The sequence below is a fragment of the Diaporthe amygdali genome, assembly GCF_026229845.1.
Source record: "Diaporthe amygdali strain CAA958 chromosome Unknown NODE_11_length_1138210_cov_64_948100, whole genome shotgun sequence".
NCBI classification, from domain to species: Eukaryota; Fungi; Ascomycota; class Sordariomycetes; order Diaporthales; family Diaporthaceae; genus Diaporthe; species Diaporthe amygdali.
The window spans coordinates 575191-592600 of record NW_026517031.1 but is presented as its reverse complement, the minus strand read 5'-3'; the positions used below and the strand labels follow the sequence as shown (position 1 = coordinate 592600).

Here is a 17410-nt window from a genome sequence, read left to right as displayed (position 1 = left end):
GCCCACACCGTCTGCAAGCCGTAGTACATTAAACCAATAGCATACCTCTGAAATGAATGACTGGTTGAATATATTACGAAAAGTTTAGAGATGGCATCACCTGTTCAGGGGGTGAAGGGGACTGGTGAGTGCCCAGGCGACACTTATATATCACAGCTGGTGATGTGTACGTTGCCCAGCCTTGTGAGCACACCCTCCATGAATATTGACGATCATGTCGGATCGCGGGGACTTTGTCGATGAAACCCGCCAAAGCCTTCCAGCATCGCGTTCCGGCGGCCGTTCGTGGTGTTGAGCCAAGAGTATACTAGAGCATATAAGCAAGTCCGGCAAGTACACTCCCGGCCCCTTCGCCTTTGACTAAGGCCCAAATGCACTCGGCCGGTCGATAAATCCTGCCTGTCACTGGGTATGAACATGAGATGACAGATGTCATCGGTCTTTAACCAGACCAAAAGGGAGATTTATCGGACTGACGTCTGCATGAGCCTGGTGTTGAGAATTCGTCACGTGTCCGCCCTCCAGCTGGGACTCGTGGCAAGAGCCAGCTCTGCAGCCACATTGAAGCTGCTGGTGATCGATAATTCAACTAAACATTAACTCATCTGAAGTCTGACAACAGAAGAAACAAAAGGCAATCTGACATCGAGAGATTGCACCCACTTGGTGCGGGTTCCCCGCGGTGATGCACTGACATCTGAACTCGCTACTGTCTGAAGAAAGCGGGTTGGATTTCTGGGTGAGGATCCGCGTTCCGCGACATCCAGCAACCCCAGACCCAAAGATCGACACGGAGCCTCGGCCAAGAAGACCCGTCTCATTTCGGGGCGCTGCTCACCCAGGCGGCTCTGTAGCCGCCAGGAAGCGGAAATCAAGTTGCTGCACGGTGATGTGTTGATCACCTGGGCGACTGTCAAGGGGAATCTTGGCCCAAACCTGAGTCAAACTCCTCATTGACGGGCTGGGAAGGCCTCGCACCGATGGGTCAGAATCTTGGAAACACCTTCTTTGACAAATAAAACACAGACAATAAATCGCATGATCAAGTTTGAAAGCAACATGGAGGGTTACCGTTGCCGGGCCCAGCGTTTGGCGCTTTCTAAGATCTCTGTTTGCTTGCAGTGCACACAGGCTGAGAGACCCTCATTCAATGCAGCAAGCTGCCGGCAACGAAGTGTCTCTTGATTCGCTCGATGTTTTTGCGATCGCATCACGGACACGGCTGCTGTTTGACTGGTTTTTATATTGAAGTTTCTATATCGTGCTATTGCGACTCCGGATTGCTCCGTTGGCTGCTCGTCCGGCTCTTTGTTTTGTCGCGCCTAATGTCTCTGCATCTAGATCCAATATCCATTTCGTGGTAGCGAATTTAGCAGGTATTCGATCAACCGATATTATCCCCATTCGAGTTGTTCGATGTTTCGGGCGTTCGACGACGCGTCAGGTTCGGTGAGTGAAGATGGTGCGGGAATCTCCAAGAATCCTCACAGATCGCTTGGCCAAGACATATTGATGTTGCCTTTGGCTCGAGGAGGATCTGTCGACCTCTAATGTACAATTGTTTGACCTCTGTCTGTTATAATGTGCGGTTCTCGGTGCTGTTGTCGGCGTTGAGAGATTTGTTGGATTGCTTGAAACCCAAGAGTTCGCCAACTTTTCCGCCAGGCTTGGGCACTGGGCATTCGCGTTTGCTTCTGGTTCCTTCGTGGTCCACCAAGTCTTGCTGGGTTATGTTGTTGAACTGCACAACTCCGCCTTGGACCTCCTGGCTTTGTTGTTGAACCCTCCTCCTCCGCCTCCTTCTACCATTCTCGTCCTCTATTATTTCCCCATCGGCGTATGTGATCCTTGGAGCGGGACAAGGGAGGGCGTGGGGGAGAGCGACCACGAAGAAACTGGCAAGCATCGTGGTTGCGAACAAGGACGAGGTCATTCGGGACCTCGGGTGAAGATGTGGTGGCATGATGGCGAGGGTGGAGATCGGGGTACTCTGCGAGTCGGTTAGCTTGGAGAAAATTGTGAAGAATTACCAATTGCACTCACATAAAGCCATCGACGTCGTTGTCATGGCATGTGAACTTAAGTCAAAGGACTGTGAAGCAGTGACAGCAGCCCTGGGCGCGGGTTGGCGTGATCATCGAAAATCGCGAGGGAAGCTCAAATGGCTGCCATCTCATTGGACTCCTTCCGGCAGGCAAACCTCTGCAATTCACTCACTGGGGGCTGGCGGCGGGCATTCTTAGCGCCTGCATGAGGCTCATAATCCCTGCAAGCGAGTGCTGATCTGCTCCAGAAGGAAACCTTGGAAGTCTGGGGTAGCGACTCGCCGCCGAAATCGCGACAGCTTCAATCGCAATCCCACCAGAAATTCCATCTTCGATAACAACCCTCTCCACTATTAACATCTGATATCGACTCGATCAACAGAATATTATCCGTTTTGTGGCTTCGTTTTAGACCTGTACATCTGCTATGAGAACATACCATTGACCCTTTGAAGCTGCATTCCAGCCTTTTGCTGAGGCTGCGCAGCTGCAGCCGCCGACAAGATGAGTGACCTGGACAAGTCAGCACACCCCTGGCACTAGCCCAAGTCGATACGAGCAAAGCTGATAAAATGTTACAGAGCTATCGCACAACTTCGAGCATGTCGACCCATACCAGAAGCCCAAGTTCGCGAGATATGTCACAAGGCACGCGAGCTGTTGATTGAAGAGGGCAATGTCGTCACAGTCTGCGCACCGGTCACAGTATGGCGATCTCAGTCCTGCTATCTCGTCGGGCTAGAACCTAATGACATACAATAGATATGTGGCGATATACACGGCCAGTTCCACGATCTAATGGAACTCTTTCGAGTCGGTGGCGACGTGCCGGACACCAACTACCTTTTTATGGGTATGACGATGCCTTCTTCTGCCCTATGCTTACCTCTGGACCTGCGAGCTTACATACTGTCTCTCCAGGCGATTTTGTCGACCGCGGCTTCTACTCCCTCGAATCCTTCCTTCTCCTCCTCTGCCTCAAGGTCCGTTACCCCGATCGCATGACTCTCATCAGGGGCAACCACGAGTCCCGACAGATCACCACAGTCTATGGATTCTACGATGAATGCTTGCGCAAATACGGCAGCGCCAACGTATGGAGATATTGCTGCGACGTTTTCGATTACCTGGCCCTGGGCGCCATCGTTCTTGGTGCCTCGAATACCCTATACCCCGCCAGCGAGAGCCCTTCGGCACAGGAGTACTTGGAGCAAAACACCGAGATTGAGGTCTGCAACGCAGACCGAGACGTCATCAGCAGGTTCCCACGTCGGAACATAGAGGGCGAGGAGCAGAACAAAAGTCCCAACGGCGCACCAGCAGGCACTGGAGACAAGACAGGCCCTCCAGGGTCCGGCGCATCGGGCTCGAGCGGTGGGTCGATCGGCAACCCGGCCGGCGCAGTGTTGTGTGTTCACGGGGGCCTCAGTCCGTTGATAGATACTGTGGACAAGATCCGCTTGCTCGATCGGAAACAGGAGGTCCCCCACGAAGGCGCCATGTGCGATCTGCTGTGGTCCGACCCGGACGACATCGACGGCTGGGGCCTGTCGCCGCGTGGCGCAGGGTTCCTGTTCGGCGCGGATATTGTCAGGCAGTTCAACCACAAGAACAACCTGTCGCTGATCGCGCGTGCGCATCAATTGGTCATGGAAGGGTTCAAGGAGATGTTCGACACTAGCATTGTGACGGTCTGGTCAGCCCCCAACTACTGCTACCGCTGCGGCAACGTCGCGGCGCTGCTGGAGCTCTCAGAGGACGAGTCCGGGCTCGGCATATTCTCACGGAGCAACGGCGAGGTGAACAGGAGCGACGGCGGGGCGGCGGGCAGGGCGCCGTTGATGGAGGGTGAGATAGCACCGCCGAGCGTCGGGCCGGCGAGGCGGTACAGAGTGTTTCAAGCAGCACCGCAGGATTCAAGAGGCATGCCGGCCAAAAAACCGGTGGCTGATTACTTCTTGTAGAGTGGTAGAGCGAAGACCCAGGTTATTTGTCGGTGTTTACGGGCTGGCGGACCCGCGTTAGGCGTTTGTCGAGAATACTGGTCAGCGCGTGTATGGAATACAGCATATCATGCTCGATAGACCTGGACTTTCATTATGAGACCGTCTGTTTCTTGGTTAATATCTGATAACAAAAAGATGCGTGTGGAACATTTGAGAGAGTCAGTAGAATAGCCCACTGCAGTCAACGTCGATTCCCTTGGTCCAACTAAGTGAGGATTTGTGAGCAACCCGGGTGGCATTGCTAAAGACGTATCTCGCTGTTTGCTCTCGACAAGCATATCGTACACACCCACTCACGGGCTCAGCCGGTCCAGCGTCCACTTGCCTTCCTGCCCCTCCACCTTATCATACACGAACCGATCGTGCAGCCTGTTCTCCCTGCCCTGCCAGAACTCGACTCTCTCAGGCACGATCCTCAGCCCGCCCCAGAAGTCAGGCACGGGGATGTCCTCGGTGCCCTTAAACCTCTCCTCCGTCTCCTCGACCCACCGCTGCAGCTGCCCGCGCCCGTCGTCCTCGCCGCCGCCCCCCTCGGGCCTCAGCACCGCGCTCTGCCGGCTCGACCACGCCCCGATGCGGCTGCCGCGCACGCGCGTGTCGTAGTAGCGCTGGCTCTCCTCGCGGGTCAGGCGCTCCGCGCGGCCCTCGACGCGCACCTGCCGCTCCATCGCCTCCCACCAGAACACCAGGCTCGCCCAGCTGTTGGTCGCGAGGTCGGACGCCTTGCGGCTCGTGCCGAAGTTGGAGTAGATCACGAACCCGCGGTGGTCCAGCTCCTTCATGTACACGACGCGCGCCGACACGCGGCCCGACGGCAGCGACGCCGTGGACAAGGTGCACGTCTCTGGGTGCGCGATCTTCTGCTGCTGCTGGCCAGATTCTCCTGACTCCTTGGCCCCGCCGTAGGTCTGCGCTGCTGAGAACCACGAGTGGAACTGTGTGATAGGGCTGTGCGGGTCCAGATCGCGCCGGTGCAGGCCGCCCTTGGACTCGTGCTGGGTGAACTGGTCTGCGCGGGCGTTTTGGGCGCCACCGGCGGGCGCGACTGGTTTGTGCGTCAGTGGGAATCCTGTGTGCTTGACTGAAGGAGCCCATAGACGTGGAGCAGAGGGGGGTGACTCATGCGTCTCGTCGTGCGATGAGTCTGGCGGTGTGATGTGATGGCAGAGTGACTTACAGATCAGCTTGTCTGACTTTGCTTGGTGAAGCGCCATCCTGTTCACTGTAGGTGCGAAACCTCGGAATAGATAGGAACTTGGGGCAGTGAACCGCATGGAAGAGGTTGAGGCAGACCAGAGGCGGGCGTTTGACGGGGCTCTTCGTGATATATGCCGCAGATACGATTCCACCTTCGCGATAGTCTCCTGATACCTGGATTCTACGAGTATCTATACGATCTGACAGCTCGGTCGGAGTGTCTAGCAATTGGCCTGTCTCGTCTGGAAACAATCGCGAATTGTCATCCAATCAGGAGATAGTCGAGGGACAGAGTCAACAGCATCTCATGACGTCGACCAAATAGGGCCAGGGGCGGCGGCATGGACCCCACGCCCGCTCAGCGCACCCGAGAATTTGGGTCCTGTCAGCCACACCACATCAGCCGTGAGTTTCCACTTTCGTTTCGAGAATCAGTGCATGAAACTTCAAACGGAATGTAAAGCATGTCATGATGCTCGCGCCTGAAAACTCTGGTGATCCATGTGACATGACAATCTTTGAGCCTTGGGGTGGCTGAGGGACGAGGGGAGGGGGTGGGGGTCCAGACAAACCCTGAGCAACCCTGAGCAGCCCTGGGGAGCCCTGGGGAGCCCTGGGGAGCCCTGGGGAGCCGGGTACTCACCTAGACCAGAGACTAATGCAGCTGTCCAATGCTACCTACCCTGCGGCTGCGTATTGTCGAGCTCGTTTGCAAACAGCTCTAAATGTCCGTTTGCGGACTCGCAGGTATGCTTACCACCACCGACCCAATCGGCAGCCCTAGCTCTGACGCCCAGAGCGGAGAGCATGAGACCGCGTAACCGCAGGCACGTTAGCCTACAGATGGTCGGGCGTCCATCCGATCTCAGGGCGCGGACTCTGGGCCTAGAACGCAATAGGAGAGGAGCTGGCTGGGTTGGTGTGGCGGTGACACGAGGAGAGCTTGTGCGTTCCCGCATAACAGGGAGCGAGACCACGACATTGATGGATGCATGAGCGTCCAGAATCCTGTTATGAGGCAGGACTGGAGAGGGGCGCTGGACCAAGGAGTAAGATGGAGATGGAGATGGGAGATGGAGACGAGCAAGGCCAAGATCAGGGCACTGAGCCCAATCATCTGCTGGATGTGCTGTCAAGGACATATGCCTACAACCAGCCACCACCAGGTTTCGGTGGGATATATGTTGCCAGTCATTGCGATCAGCAAGTACCCCCCTTAACAACAATCCATTGTTGTGGTTATCAGCTACACCGTACGTGCTCATCGTCCGAACGAACCGCTGCTCGTTAGCTCGACACAGACAGCGATGTCCTTGCGGCTGCGGTCATGGTCGCTGAAACGCTTTTAGCTCCCTTTTTTGAAACTCCCAGACAACCACCGTGGTAGTTGCTCTACCTCTCTCACTTTAGGAATGCTGTTGAACAGCAACGACAAGTCAAGGAACGCTGCCATTCAATCTGGACCCTCTCGGGAGCATGCTTGTCATTTTTTGTTGATTTATATCTCGCTTAGCACGGTCGAGTCAATCTTATCACAAGTCCAGGCTGCAAAGCACCATCAAGATACCTGCACACAACCTCCACACCACCACCAACATAACGCCCCAAAGCTTGCGGCCGACGTGACGCGGCATCTTCAAGTCGTGCAATGAGTAACTGACTGACCGACCTGCTGGCCAAACCTTGTCCAAATCACAGCAGGCACATGGGCCTTGGCTGCTCAACAAGCGTGGCCCCTCTGAGCCTCCACTCGTCTGGGACCACCTGGTCCTTAACAACGTCTCACAACCGCCATTATACATACGGCTTTCCCACTCTTCACCAACCAAGCACCCCCTTGATTGGTGCTTCCACACAGCCCCCTTGGCTGGTCCGAAAGTCAAACTCACCCAGCTGAGCCGACTCACCATCACACCTCGCACTCACTCACTCACTCACTTAATACTTTACTCATCCCGCTCCCCGACTCACCCGGTGATGCAATCCCAGCCCCAGCAGCGCCGCCGCAGCTCTTCGGGTGTTGCTGGGATCGACATCATCACACCATCGACAAGACATGACGACACGGTGAAAAGGATGGTCCTGCGCAGGTTTCGACGCACAATGAGGCGGCTCTTCGGCGGACGCTGGAAGCAGATGAGCGACGGCGAGGTCAAGGAGCTGGAGAAGAAGATCAACGCTGAAATGCGCACCGGCACCTTCCGCCCCGTCGAGCGCGCCGTGCAGCCCCCGACCGGCGACGATCTGTGGCAGCAGCAGGATGTCGGCGGCGGCGGCGGCGGCGGGGCCGACAGGCTGCCCACCATGTCGTCCGCCAAGCGGTCCACGGTTGTCTCACAGGCGTCGCGGGGCCAGAGTTACGACGAGTACGGGGACGACTACGGCGGCTACCAGGACGCCTACGCCGGCGGGGCAGCGAGCAGCGATTCTGGGTACGGGCCTGGCTACTACGACCGCGTCCCGCCGCGGCAGCCCGTCAAAGCGCCCGAGTACTACGTCCCGGCCGGCGGGCCCTTCGACATGCCCGAGGCCAGGCCTGAGTCTGTGTACGACGGGGGCTCGCGCGCGAACAGCATGAGGAGCAACATAACGCGCACCAGCCGGCGGCCAAGCTACTACCCGCCCAACTCGTTTACGTACGGGGAGAACAGGGCGTACTCGATGCGATCCGACCCGGGGAGGATATACGCCCGGGCCCCAGTGCCGCGTATGTCTCTGCGGCCGCAGCCATCCTGGGACGGGCGTTATTACGGCGGCGGGGATCGAGGCTATGCGTACGGTGGGGGAGAAAACGGTTACCGCGGTTGGAACGGCCAGGATATCGAGGAGCAGGAGTATCCTTACGAAGGCCAAGGTATCCATTACGAGGATTACCAGTACCAGGACCGACAGTACCCAGAGCGCTGAGGCCTGCACTCTGCACACGTCAACACTTGAGTAATATAGAACGCACTCCGACTTGCTAATCCACGGACGCATCGCTAATGCGAACCCACGGGGCCGGCCAAAGATGAAGCACGATGCATTTTGAAGCTGCTGCCCAGGCCAGCCTTTCTCAATGTCACAATACCAGGCTGGTTTCAAACACCGTCCTCTTCGCCAGGGAAACTTCATCATGCTGTCCGAAAGAAACTACAGCAACCTCCACACCTGGAGGCCGCTTACGTGTGCTCGTCAAAATTGTTAAAAAGGACGGACGCATCAGCTCCTAGGCAACCGCAGAATTGAGTTGTTGAGGTGCCTCTTCCATCGGTGGATAATATTTTGTGGACTCTGTATGTCGGCTCGAGAGATTGCTTGGGCTGGTCCGTCCCGTCCCGAAGCCAAGCCGTTAGGACAGGACAAGATCTTGTCGACAATGTCCGACGCCGTCACGCAAGGACTTTGAACAGACATTGAAGAAACTTGGGTCCTTTTCGATGCGTTGGTCCGGAGCCCAATGTACAGATTGTCTCCCGCCGGCTTGAGGTCCTCGCCAGGGTAAAACGGGGGGAATAAATTTTTGGGCTGGGGAGTACAGTATGTTATCTCGGCCATCGCGCTTGAAATGAGAGATGGAGGCTTGAGACCACGGGTACTCGACTGGTCGATACAGGTTGAGTCGGTGCATGCGAGGTTCGGCCACCGTGGAAATTAATAATTGGATCTTGGTTCAGTGGAGTACAAGCACTCCGTTGACAGCACCGGCGTGCCTGCATTTTCTGGTGCCAGGCTGCAACTTCGGGTTGGCATGGTTGGGCAGAGGAAAGTAGCCAATCCTCTGGGAGCGCAATTGTTGAGCCGGAATTCATGTCAGAGGGCTTCTCTATCCAGGTCTTGAAAACTGTTCACGCCGGCGCCGCCGAGCCTGGTGACACTTTTTCGCTGTGACCAGGGTCGATCAACAGATGGAGAAACAGCGTTGTGCACAGCATCGAAAGCGGGTTGGCACAGTCCTGCTTTTGGGCTGCCTGGGTCATATTAATATATCGTATAATAACAGCACGCTTTGATACACCATTACTACATCAGTTCATGAGCTCATCATGAGGGTCGAAGATCAGATCCTTCACGAAGGGTAATGCCCTGTGGTGTGCTGTATAAGAGCCTGAGGTACTGGCTAGATCTGCGGCCGCTCGGTGGCAGTGCCGATCATTCCTCCAAGTTGCGAGGCCCTACTCAAGAAATCTGGCAGACGTCGTTCCGCAACCAGAATATATCGTGACACGGAGTGCCATCCAGCCGTCAAGATGGTGAGTGCGCGGGAAGTGAGAAGGGGATGTGTGCGGATAGATACGTCCATAATTAATTTTTGCGAGACTGAACTCAATACAACCAAAAGTGACGTTCAAACACTTTTACGATGTACAACCGGTCTTTCCATTAGAAGCTCGTTCCCTCGTGAGAAGATCATGCAGGTGCGAGTAGGCCCTCAGGGGGCCGTGCGGTTACGCCACGCCCACGCACTTCGGTCTCTCACCACACACTTTACCTTCACCTCTCTCGGTCTGTCTTGAGAATTTCAAATGATTCAACAGTCCAACTCGAAGATACGAACGAAGGAAAATAAACGAGGCACAATAAAGGGTATCATTTAAATCCTAGACAAGCTATATACACAAAACGCCACCAAACGCAAAGAATACACCCAAACGCAAAACACACCTAAACACCTAACGTACATAACATACATACATAATACATAATACATAATACATAAATAACGTATACGCCCAGCGTACTCCCAAATCATTCACTCATAAAACCTAACCGAGTCGAGCGCGAGCTCATTTACGTCTACTGATGCCTTGATATACGTGGTCTGTGACCTTTTACGAGTCTACTTTCTAGAAAGAAGGACCAAAAGGAAAAAATTGAAACCATAGCGAACCCTCAAATACTTTTTTTGCGTCCTCTTTCCTCTGGGACCGAAAATTTCCCCAATCAATATCTCCGTGCACTCATGCGCCAGTAAAGTCTAGATACACAACAGCAAAGATTCTCAGTTGGACATAACGAGAGCCAAGAGAGCCATGCGGGTGTAAAGACCATACTTCATCTGTGTCAAAATGTCAGCAAAACATCGTACCCAACATTGATTGGGCCACTCACCTGTCTGAAGTATGCCGCCCTAGGGTCAAAGTCCACCTCCTCCGCAATCTCCTCGTTCCTGGGGAGCGGGTGCATAACGATCATGCTGCTCTTGGCGTGCTGCAGCGTGGCGTTGTCGATGCGGTACGCGCCACGGACCTTCTCGTACTCCTCACTGCTGGGGAAGCGCTCCTGCTGCACGCGCGTGCAGTATAGGACGTCGCTGCGGGCCAGGATCTCGGGCGTCAGCGTCTCCGACACGGTGAGCAGCTGGCCGGACTTGACAAGCTGTTCGTGCACCTGCGGCGGCAGCGACAGGCTCTTGGGGGACACGAGCTGCACCTTGACCTGGTAGTGTTGGAGCAGGTAGACCAGCGAGTGCACCGGGCGGCCGTAGAGCAGGTCACCAACAAAGGTGATGGTCAGACCCTGTACGGTGCCCAGCTCCTCACGAATGGTGAAGAGATCCAGGAAGGCCTGAGTGGGATGCTCCTTGGACCCGTTACCACCGTTGATGACTGGCACAGGCGAGAACTTCCTTGCGACCTTGACCGAGTTTTCCTCAGGGTGCCGTAGGACAACAGCGTCTCCGTAGCAAGCTAGAGTCCGCAGTGTGTCCTGTAGTGTCTCGCCCTTCTTGACCGAGGAAGTCGACGTGGAAATGGCGATAGTTCGTCCACCGAGGCGCTGCATTGCGGCGTCGAATGAGGCTGATGTCCGGGTCGAGGGCTCATAGAACAGCGTGCAGAGCAGACGGCCCTTGAGCAGGTTTAATACGCCTTCACGCTGAACCCCAGTTCGCATTTCCTGTGCAACGGTGAACAGGAGATGGAGGTCAGCCCGAGTGTACTGGGTGACCGAGAGGACATGAGACATCTTGAACGAGTGCGGCTGGGTAAGCAGCGCCTGCAGAGGACTCTCATGTGCGGGCTGCAGTGGCAGTGAGGGGCCGAAGTCCTCGAAGACAGGGTTCTTGAAAGAATGACCAAGAGCGCTGTCCAAGCCGCGAGGCTTCACAAGAGGCCGCGCCGAACCGATCACTGAGGAGCGTCGATCTGTCCCGCGTGGAGTCTCTGCAGCTTGCGCAAGTGGCTTCATCAACGGCGACATAGGTGGCGGAAGAGCGCCGTGTCTTGACATGTCCTTGCCGATGGCAGAGCCTTCGAGAATTTGTCCATCGAGGCAGACAAGCCTGCTCTGGAAAGTGATGCGCTGAACGGCTCCCCTCATGACACGCTCAGCGAATGGAGACCAGCCAGCAGAGGCGGGGACGGTGGAAGGACGCTCGATCTCGACCTCCACGAAAGTACCGGTCTGATCGTGCAGCTCAAAGATCTCCACAGGGTTGTCGTGCAGACGCTTCTTGATGTCGTCGATGGTGAGCTTGCCCTCGCTGACAGAGGTGAGAAGGAGTGGAAGAGCATCTGCAATTCCAACTGTGGCGTCGGCCTTGGCGCCAGTAGCGGTAGCCAACTGGTAAGGCAGACTGCCGATGGAGAAGACATCGATGTCGCTCAAGTGCTCCCATAGAGCGAGTTGATCCTCGACAGTCGGCAGGAACTCGCACTGGGGATAGTCCTTCTGTGATAGGTACAGCGAGTAAATGGACACGTCGCATGTAACCTTGAGCCCCTTCTGCTTGCTAAGGCCGATAAGCTTAATGTCATCCTTTGTCGTGACAGATGTGACGTGGATCTTCCTGTTGTGAAGGCTGGCCAAAAGAAGAATTGACGCCAGGTCGGTGAGCTTGGCATCTGTCAAGATTGGCTTGTGGGCAGGCCAAGCATCGAAGTGAGCAGTGACAGCGGCGACCTTGCTAATATTGTCGGACAGGTGGTTGAAGGGGATGAACAGAGCTCCGACCTCTCCAGCGACGTGACTGATCTGGTTGGCGTTCGAAGAGGTGGCAGCGACTGACACGTTGAAGTCACAGTAGATGCCAGACTTGCCATTCTGCTGAGCGGCGGCGAGCGAGCGCGCATCTGTGATTGCACCCTCGCGACCAACGGCCATGGTACGAATCATGGTGAAACCTGCTGCGAGGGAGGCCTTGGTCACATTCTCCAGGTCACGGCTCTTCTCCGACACAATGCCAGGTACAAAAGCTGCGATGTTGATAAGACCAGGCAGCAAGACAGTGCGATGGCTGGTCTGGTAGTCCACAATGCTCACGTCGAGAGCCATGTGCTTGGCAATGGCCTCGACGAGAATCTTTGCGTTCTTGACGTTCGTGACCAAGGGAATTTGATAATCGACGGCCATTCTTCGTGTCCTGTAGCCCTTGCTCATATAGTTGGCTGGGCGACGGTACTTGTTGTTCGAAGGCAGGTTGATGTACAGGTCGATCATGTTGTTTGCCAAGTGCTGCGTGAGCGAGAACTCGGACTTCTGGTCGTCCTCCTGCAGAGCCTCCAGGAACTGGACGGGTATGTCGTGACTCTGCAAGAAGTCGGCGGTACCTGCGGTGGCGAAAAGCTTGTATCCCAACTCCTGCAGCTTCTTGATGGATGGAAGCATTTCCATCTTGTCCTTGTAGGATCCCAGGGAGAGCAGAATGTTGTTCTTGGGAATCTTGAAGCCAGTGGACATCAAGCCCTTCAAGTATGCCTCATACTTGTCAACACCAAAACAAGCCACCTCACCAGTGGAAGCCATCTCTACTCCCAAGACAGGGTCAGCGCCTGAGAGACGGGAGAAGCTGAATTGCGGAACCTTGACACCCACAGCACCAGCAGGTCTCTCAACCGCTGGGTATGGCTCGAAAGGCACCTCCATAATGGCCTTGGTGGCCATCTCGATGAGATCGATCCCCATGACCTTCGAGACAAAGGGGAATGAACGAGATGCTCGAACATTGCACTCAATGACCTTGATGTCGTTGTCCTTTGCGATAAACTGGATGTTCATCGGCCCAGTAACGTTCAATGCAACTGCAATCTTGCGAGTCGCCTCCTCAATGCGTTCAATAGTGGTGGGCTCAAGATCTTGAGGCGGGAGGATCAGAGTTGCATCACCTGAGTGCACACCAGCATTCTCGACATGCTCAGAGATAAAGTGGCCAACGAGCTCTCCGTCATGGGCGACAGCGTCCATCTCGATCTCCTTGGCATTCTCGATGTACTTTGTGATGACGACTGGGTGTTCCGGTGACACATCTGCAGCCTGCTTGAGGTAGTTCTCCAGGTCTGCCTCGGAGTAAACCGTGTTCATAGCGGCACCGGAAAGCACGTAGGAAGGCCTAACCAGCACTGGGTAAGACACACTGTTGCAGAAGTCCTTGGCCTTGTCGAAGCTCGTCAACTCCTTCCAGGTAGGCTGGTCAACGCCAATACGGTCGAGCATACGGGAGAACTTGTATCGGTTCTCTGCCGAGTCGATCATTTCAGGTGACGTTCCCAACATCTTGACCCCGGCTCGGTGAAGTTGCAGAGCGATGTTATTGGGAGTCTGACCACCCATAGCACCGAGCACACCTCTTGCGGCCTCCAGCTGGTAGATATCGAGCACCGTCTCCACGTTGATATTCTCAAAGTACAGCTTGTCGGCTTCATCATAATCGGTGCTTACCGTTTCCGGATTGTAGTTCACCATGATGGTCTTGAAGCCAGCATCTCGGAGTGTGCGGATAGCCCGGACAGAACACCAGTCAAACTCGACCGAGGAGCCAATTCTGTAGACACCCGAGCCCAGGACCATGACACCGTGCTCATCAAAGTTGACATCGTGTTGGGTGGCGTTGTAGGTCAGGTAGAGGTAGTTTGTCATAGCAGGGAACTCGGCAGCCACTGTGTCGATCTGCTTGACATAGGGCATGATGCCGGCTTCGTCTCTCAAGCGGCGCACAGCCAACTCGTTTGAGTTCCAGAACTTGGCCAGCTGTCGGTCCGAGAATCCAAGTCTCTTAGCCTGCAGCAAGATGTTGGGATTCTGTGCGATGTCGCCGGTATGATATTGCGTCATGGCTTTGCCAAAGTTGCTCAAGCCCTTCAGCTTGTGAAGGAACCACTTGTCGATCTTGGTCAGCTCCCAGATCTTATCGACGGTGTAGCCGGCGTGCATAGCGTTGGCAATGGCGAAGAGACGTTGATCCGACGGCGTCTGCAGCTCGTCATCGATCGACATGAGAGCGTTCGAGGTGTCGTTAAAACCCAAGTTTTGGAAGTCGATCGCGCGGATCGCTTTCTGAATGGCCTCTTCGAAGCTTCTGCCAATGCTCATGACTTCACCAACACTCTTCATGGAAGAGCCCAGTTGTGTCGACACCCGAGTGAACTTCTTGAGGTCCCAACGAGGCATCTTGACAACGACGTAATCCAGCGACGGCTCGAAGCATGCGCAGGTGGACCGGGTGACAGTGTTCGTGATGTCCTTGAGCGGAATGTTCAAACCCAACTTAGCAGCGATGAAAGCCAGAGGGTAGCCAGTTGCCTTGGAGGCGAGTGCCGAAGATCTCGACAATCTCGCGTTGACTTCGATGATGCAGTACTCCTTGGAAAAGGGGTTGAGCGCATACTGAATATTGCACTCTCCGACCACTCCAAGATGACGGATGACGTTGACCGCCGTGGTTCGAAGCATGTTGTAATCCTCGTCAGACAACGTCTGAGAAGGAGCAACCACGATCGAATCACCGGTGTGAATACCAAGCGGGTCGAAGTTCTCCATATTACAGACAGTGATACAGTTGTCCTGGGCATCTCGGACAACTTCGTACTCGATTTCTTTCCAACCCTTCATACTGCGTTCGATGAGGACTTGGGGACTAGCAGCCAGAGCCTTGTTGCAAAGATCAAGAAGCTCGGCTTCATTGTTCGCGAAGCCACTGCCCAGTCCACCGAGAGCATAGGCGGCTCTCACGATCACGGGGAAGCCAATGTCCTTGACAGCATTCATTGCCTCTTCGACGCTGCTGGCCGAAGCAGACTTGGCGCACTTCTCGCCGATGGACTCCATACTGCGAGCGAAAAGCTCACGGTCCTCGGTGGTGATGATGGTGTCGATGGGTGTACCTAGCACCTTGACTCCAAGTTCCTCAAATTCATCCTTGAGCTGGATACCAACTTGCAGAGCGGTCTGACCACCGAACGTCACGTAAATGGCATCGGGCCGCTCGTACTGGATGACCTTTCGGACAAACTCGGCGTTCACTGGCAGAAAGTAGACCTTATCCGCCAGACCCTTGGACGTCTGGATAGTGGCAATGTTGGGGTTGATGAGGACGGTGTAGATGCCTTCCTCCTTGAGGGCTTTGATGGCCTGGCTACCAGAGTAGTCGAATTCACCGGCCTGACCGATACTGAGACCACCACTGCCGAGTACGAGAACCTTCTTCGGTTTGACGCGAGGGTGCAGTGCCTCATTTTCAGCCGCTGTGCCACCAGGGAAGCTGACAGGCTTTGAAAGAAGGGTGCTGTCCGATGCGCACTTGACAATGGTCTGAATGAAGACATCAAACAAGAATTCGGTGTCTCGAGGGCCGGGAGTGCTCTCAGGATGGAACTGAACACTGAAGTAGGGCTTGTTGACATGCACTATACCCTCATTGGTGCCGTCGTTCGCATTCACGAAGAGCTCCTGCCAGTCGGAGGGAAGAGTCTTGCTGTCGACGGCGAAACCGTGGTTCTGAGAAGTAATGTGGCACTTTCCAGTGATCAGACTTGTGCAAGGAATGTTGTGACCTCTGTTACCGAACTTGAGCTTGGTTGTGCCAGCTCCGGCGGTTCTGGCCAGCAGCTGGTGGCCCAAGCAAATACCAAATACTGGGGTACGGTTCTTGGCCATGGCCGTTGCGATATTCTTCACGGTGACATCCAAGACAGAAGGGTCACCCGGACCGTTGGAGATGAACAAACCGTCATACTCGTCACCCGCTTGTGCCACAATATCGTGGTCCCAGGGGCATACGAGGACTTCGACGCCTCGCTTGAGGAAGCACCGAAGCTGGTTGAATTTCATGCCAACGTCGAGGCAGAGAATACGAATCGTCCTGCCAGACGGGTGCTTCAAGGCAATGTCTGCAGGAGGCGTGTACAGTTTTGGCGCCTTGACGGACACTAAGGAGAAGTGAGCAGAAAGTCGACACAAGGCCCATTTCGCTTTCACTCACCCTCTGCTACGAGGTTCTTATCATTGGGGTTGACCCAATCGACAGTATCAAAGTACGGCTTCCAATCTTTCAAAGCTTGCGGCACACCGTTTGTTTGGCCATTGGTTCCGTTGGGGATGCCATTCGCCGCTTGTGACTTTTGCAGCAGCATGCGGCCAAGCATGCTGCCCTTCTCTCTGATGTGTTTGGTCAATGCGCGAGTGTCGACGCCGTGCATTGCCGGTATGCCTTGTTCCTTCAACCAAGTTCCGAGGGAAGAGGTTGCCAGGAAGTGGGAGAAGTCCTCGCCGGAATAGGAGGCTGTCACGAGACCGGCGATGTGGATTTGGGACGACTCGAAATGGGCAGGCAGGTCGCGCAGCAGCTCATCCATTGTCTCCCTCGAGGGAACGCCATAGTTGCCGACCAGGGGGAAGGTGATGACGAGGATTTGACCTCGGTAGGAGGGGTCTGTGACGGACTCGGGATAGCCAACCATGCCCGTCTGGAAGACCAGCTCACCGGCAATGCTCTTGGGAGCACCGAAGCTGTAGCCCTGGTAGGCTGAGCCATCTTCGAGCTCCAAGCAGAAGAGGTCCTCGTTCTCAGCTTCGCCGAGGCGAGCCGAAGCGGGAGGGAAAGCCTTGGAAGCCATGGTCAAGATGGGGCGGGGGTACCGAGGTGTCTCCCTAGAAGCGCAGGCAGGTGGTGAAGCTGAACGAGTCGGTGCCAAAGATGGCAGCAAGCTCGGCGAGGCTTGCTCGAGGGCGGATTGTGTTTCCTTCGGCAAGACGGTTCAATTAGCTCAAGACACGACCATTATAAAGTCAACAACAGCCTCGTCTCACCAGCAAGGGGCTATTGAATGTAACAGAATAGCGTCAGATGCCTCGACTGGTGGGGTGAAGAAGAAGAAGAAAAAAATAGGCAAGACAAGACGCAGAGACAGGAATAGAGTGGGATGTCAGAAGGCTGTGACCGACCCCAAAACTTTCCCCACCAACCTT

General features: G+C 55.2%; 5 protein-coding genes across 5 annotated transcripts; 2 read left to right on the top strand and 3 right to left on the bottom strand.

Annotated features, from left to right (window-relative positions):
• Nucleotides 1–1576: 1576 nt before the first annotated feature.
• Nucleotides 1577–1963, bottom strand: J7T55_014457 (uncharacterized protein; the record flags this gene model as incomplete). The annotated part of the gene is made up of 1 exon (XM_053142456.1): nucleotides 1577–1963. One exon carries the CDS (start codon nucleotides 1961–1963, stop codon nucleotides 1577–1579), a length of 387 nt encoding a protein of 128 aa, XP_052994646.1.
• Nucleotides 1964–2549: 586 nt separating this feature from the next.
• On the top strand, nucleotides 2550–4009 carry J7T55_014456 (serine threonine-protein phosphatase pp2a catalytic subunit; the record flags this gene model as incomplete). The annotated part of the gene is made up of 4 exons (XM_053142455.1): nucleotides 2550–2566; nucleotides 2627–2750; nucleotides 2808–2898; nucleotides 2967–4009. 4 exons carry the CDS (start codon nucleotides 2550–2552, stop codon nucleotides 4007–4009), a joined length of 1275 nt encoding a protein of 424 aa, XP_052994645.1.
• A 335-nt stretch (nucleotides 4010–4344) lies between these two features.
• On the bottom strand, nucleotides 4345–5265 carry J7T55_014455 (pyridoxine-4; the record flags this gene model as incomplete). The annotated part of the gene is made up of 2 exons (XM_053142454.1): nucleotides 4345–5096; nucleotides 5229–5265. 2 exons carry the CDS (start codon nucleotides 5263–5265, stop codon nucleotides 4345–4347), a joined length of 789 nt encoding a protein of 262 aa, XP_052994644.1.
• A 1960-nt stretch (nucleotides 5266–7225) lies between these two features.
• On the top strand, nucleotides 7226–8155 carry J7T55_014454 (uncharacterized protein; the record flags this gene model as incomplete). The annotated part of the gene is made up of 1 exon (XM_053142453.1): nucleotides 7226–8155. One exon carries the CDS (start codon nucleotides 7226–7228, stop codon nucleotides 8153–8155), a length of 930 nt encoding a protein of 309 aa, XP_052994643.1.
• A 2074-nt stretch (nucleotides 8156–10229) lies between these two features.
• On the bottom strand, nucleotides 10230–17058 carry J7T55_014453 (uncharacterized protein; the record flags this gene model as incomplete). Its single annotated transcript, XM_053142452.1, has 3 exons — nucleotides 10230–10286; nucleotides 10340–16371; nucleotides 16425–17058. The coding sequence occupies 3 exons, from the start codon at nucleotides 17056–17058 to the stop codon at nucleotides 10230–10232; spliced, it is 6723 nt and encodes a 2240-aa protein (XP_052994642.1).
• Nucleotides 17059–17410: the final 352 nt, after the last annotated feature.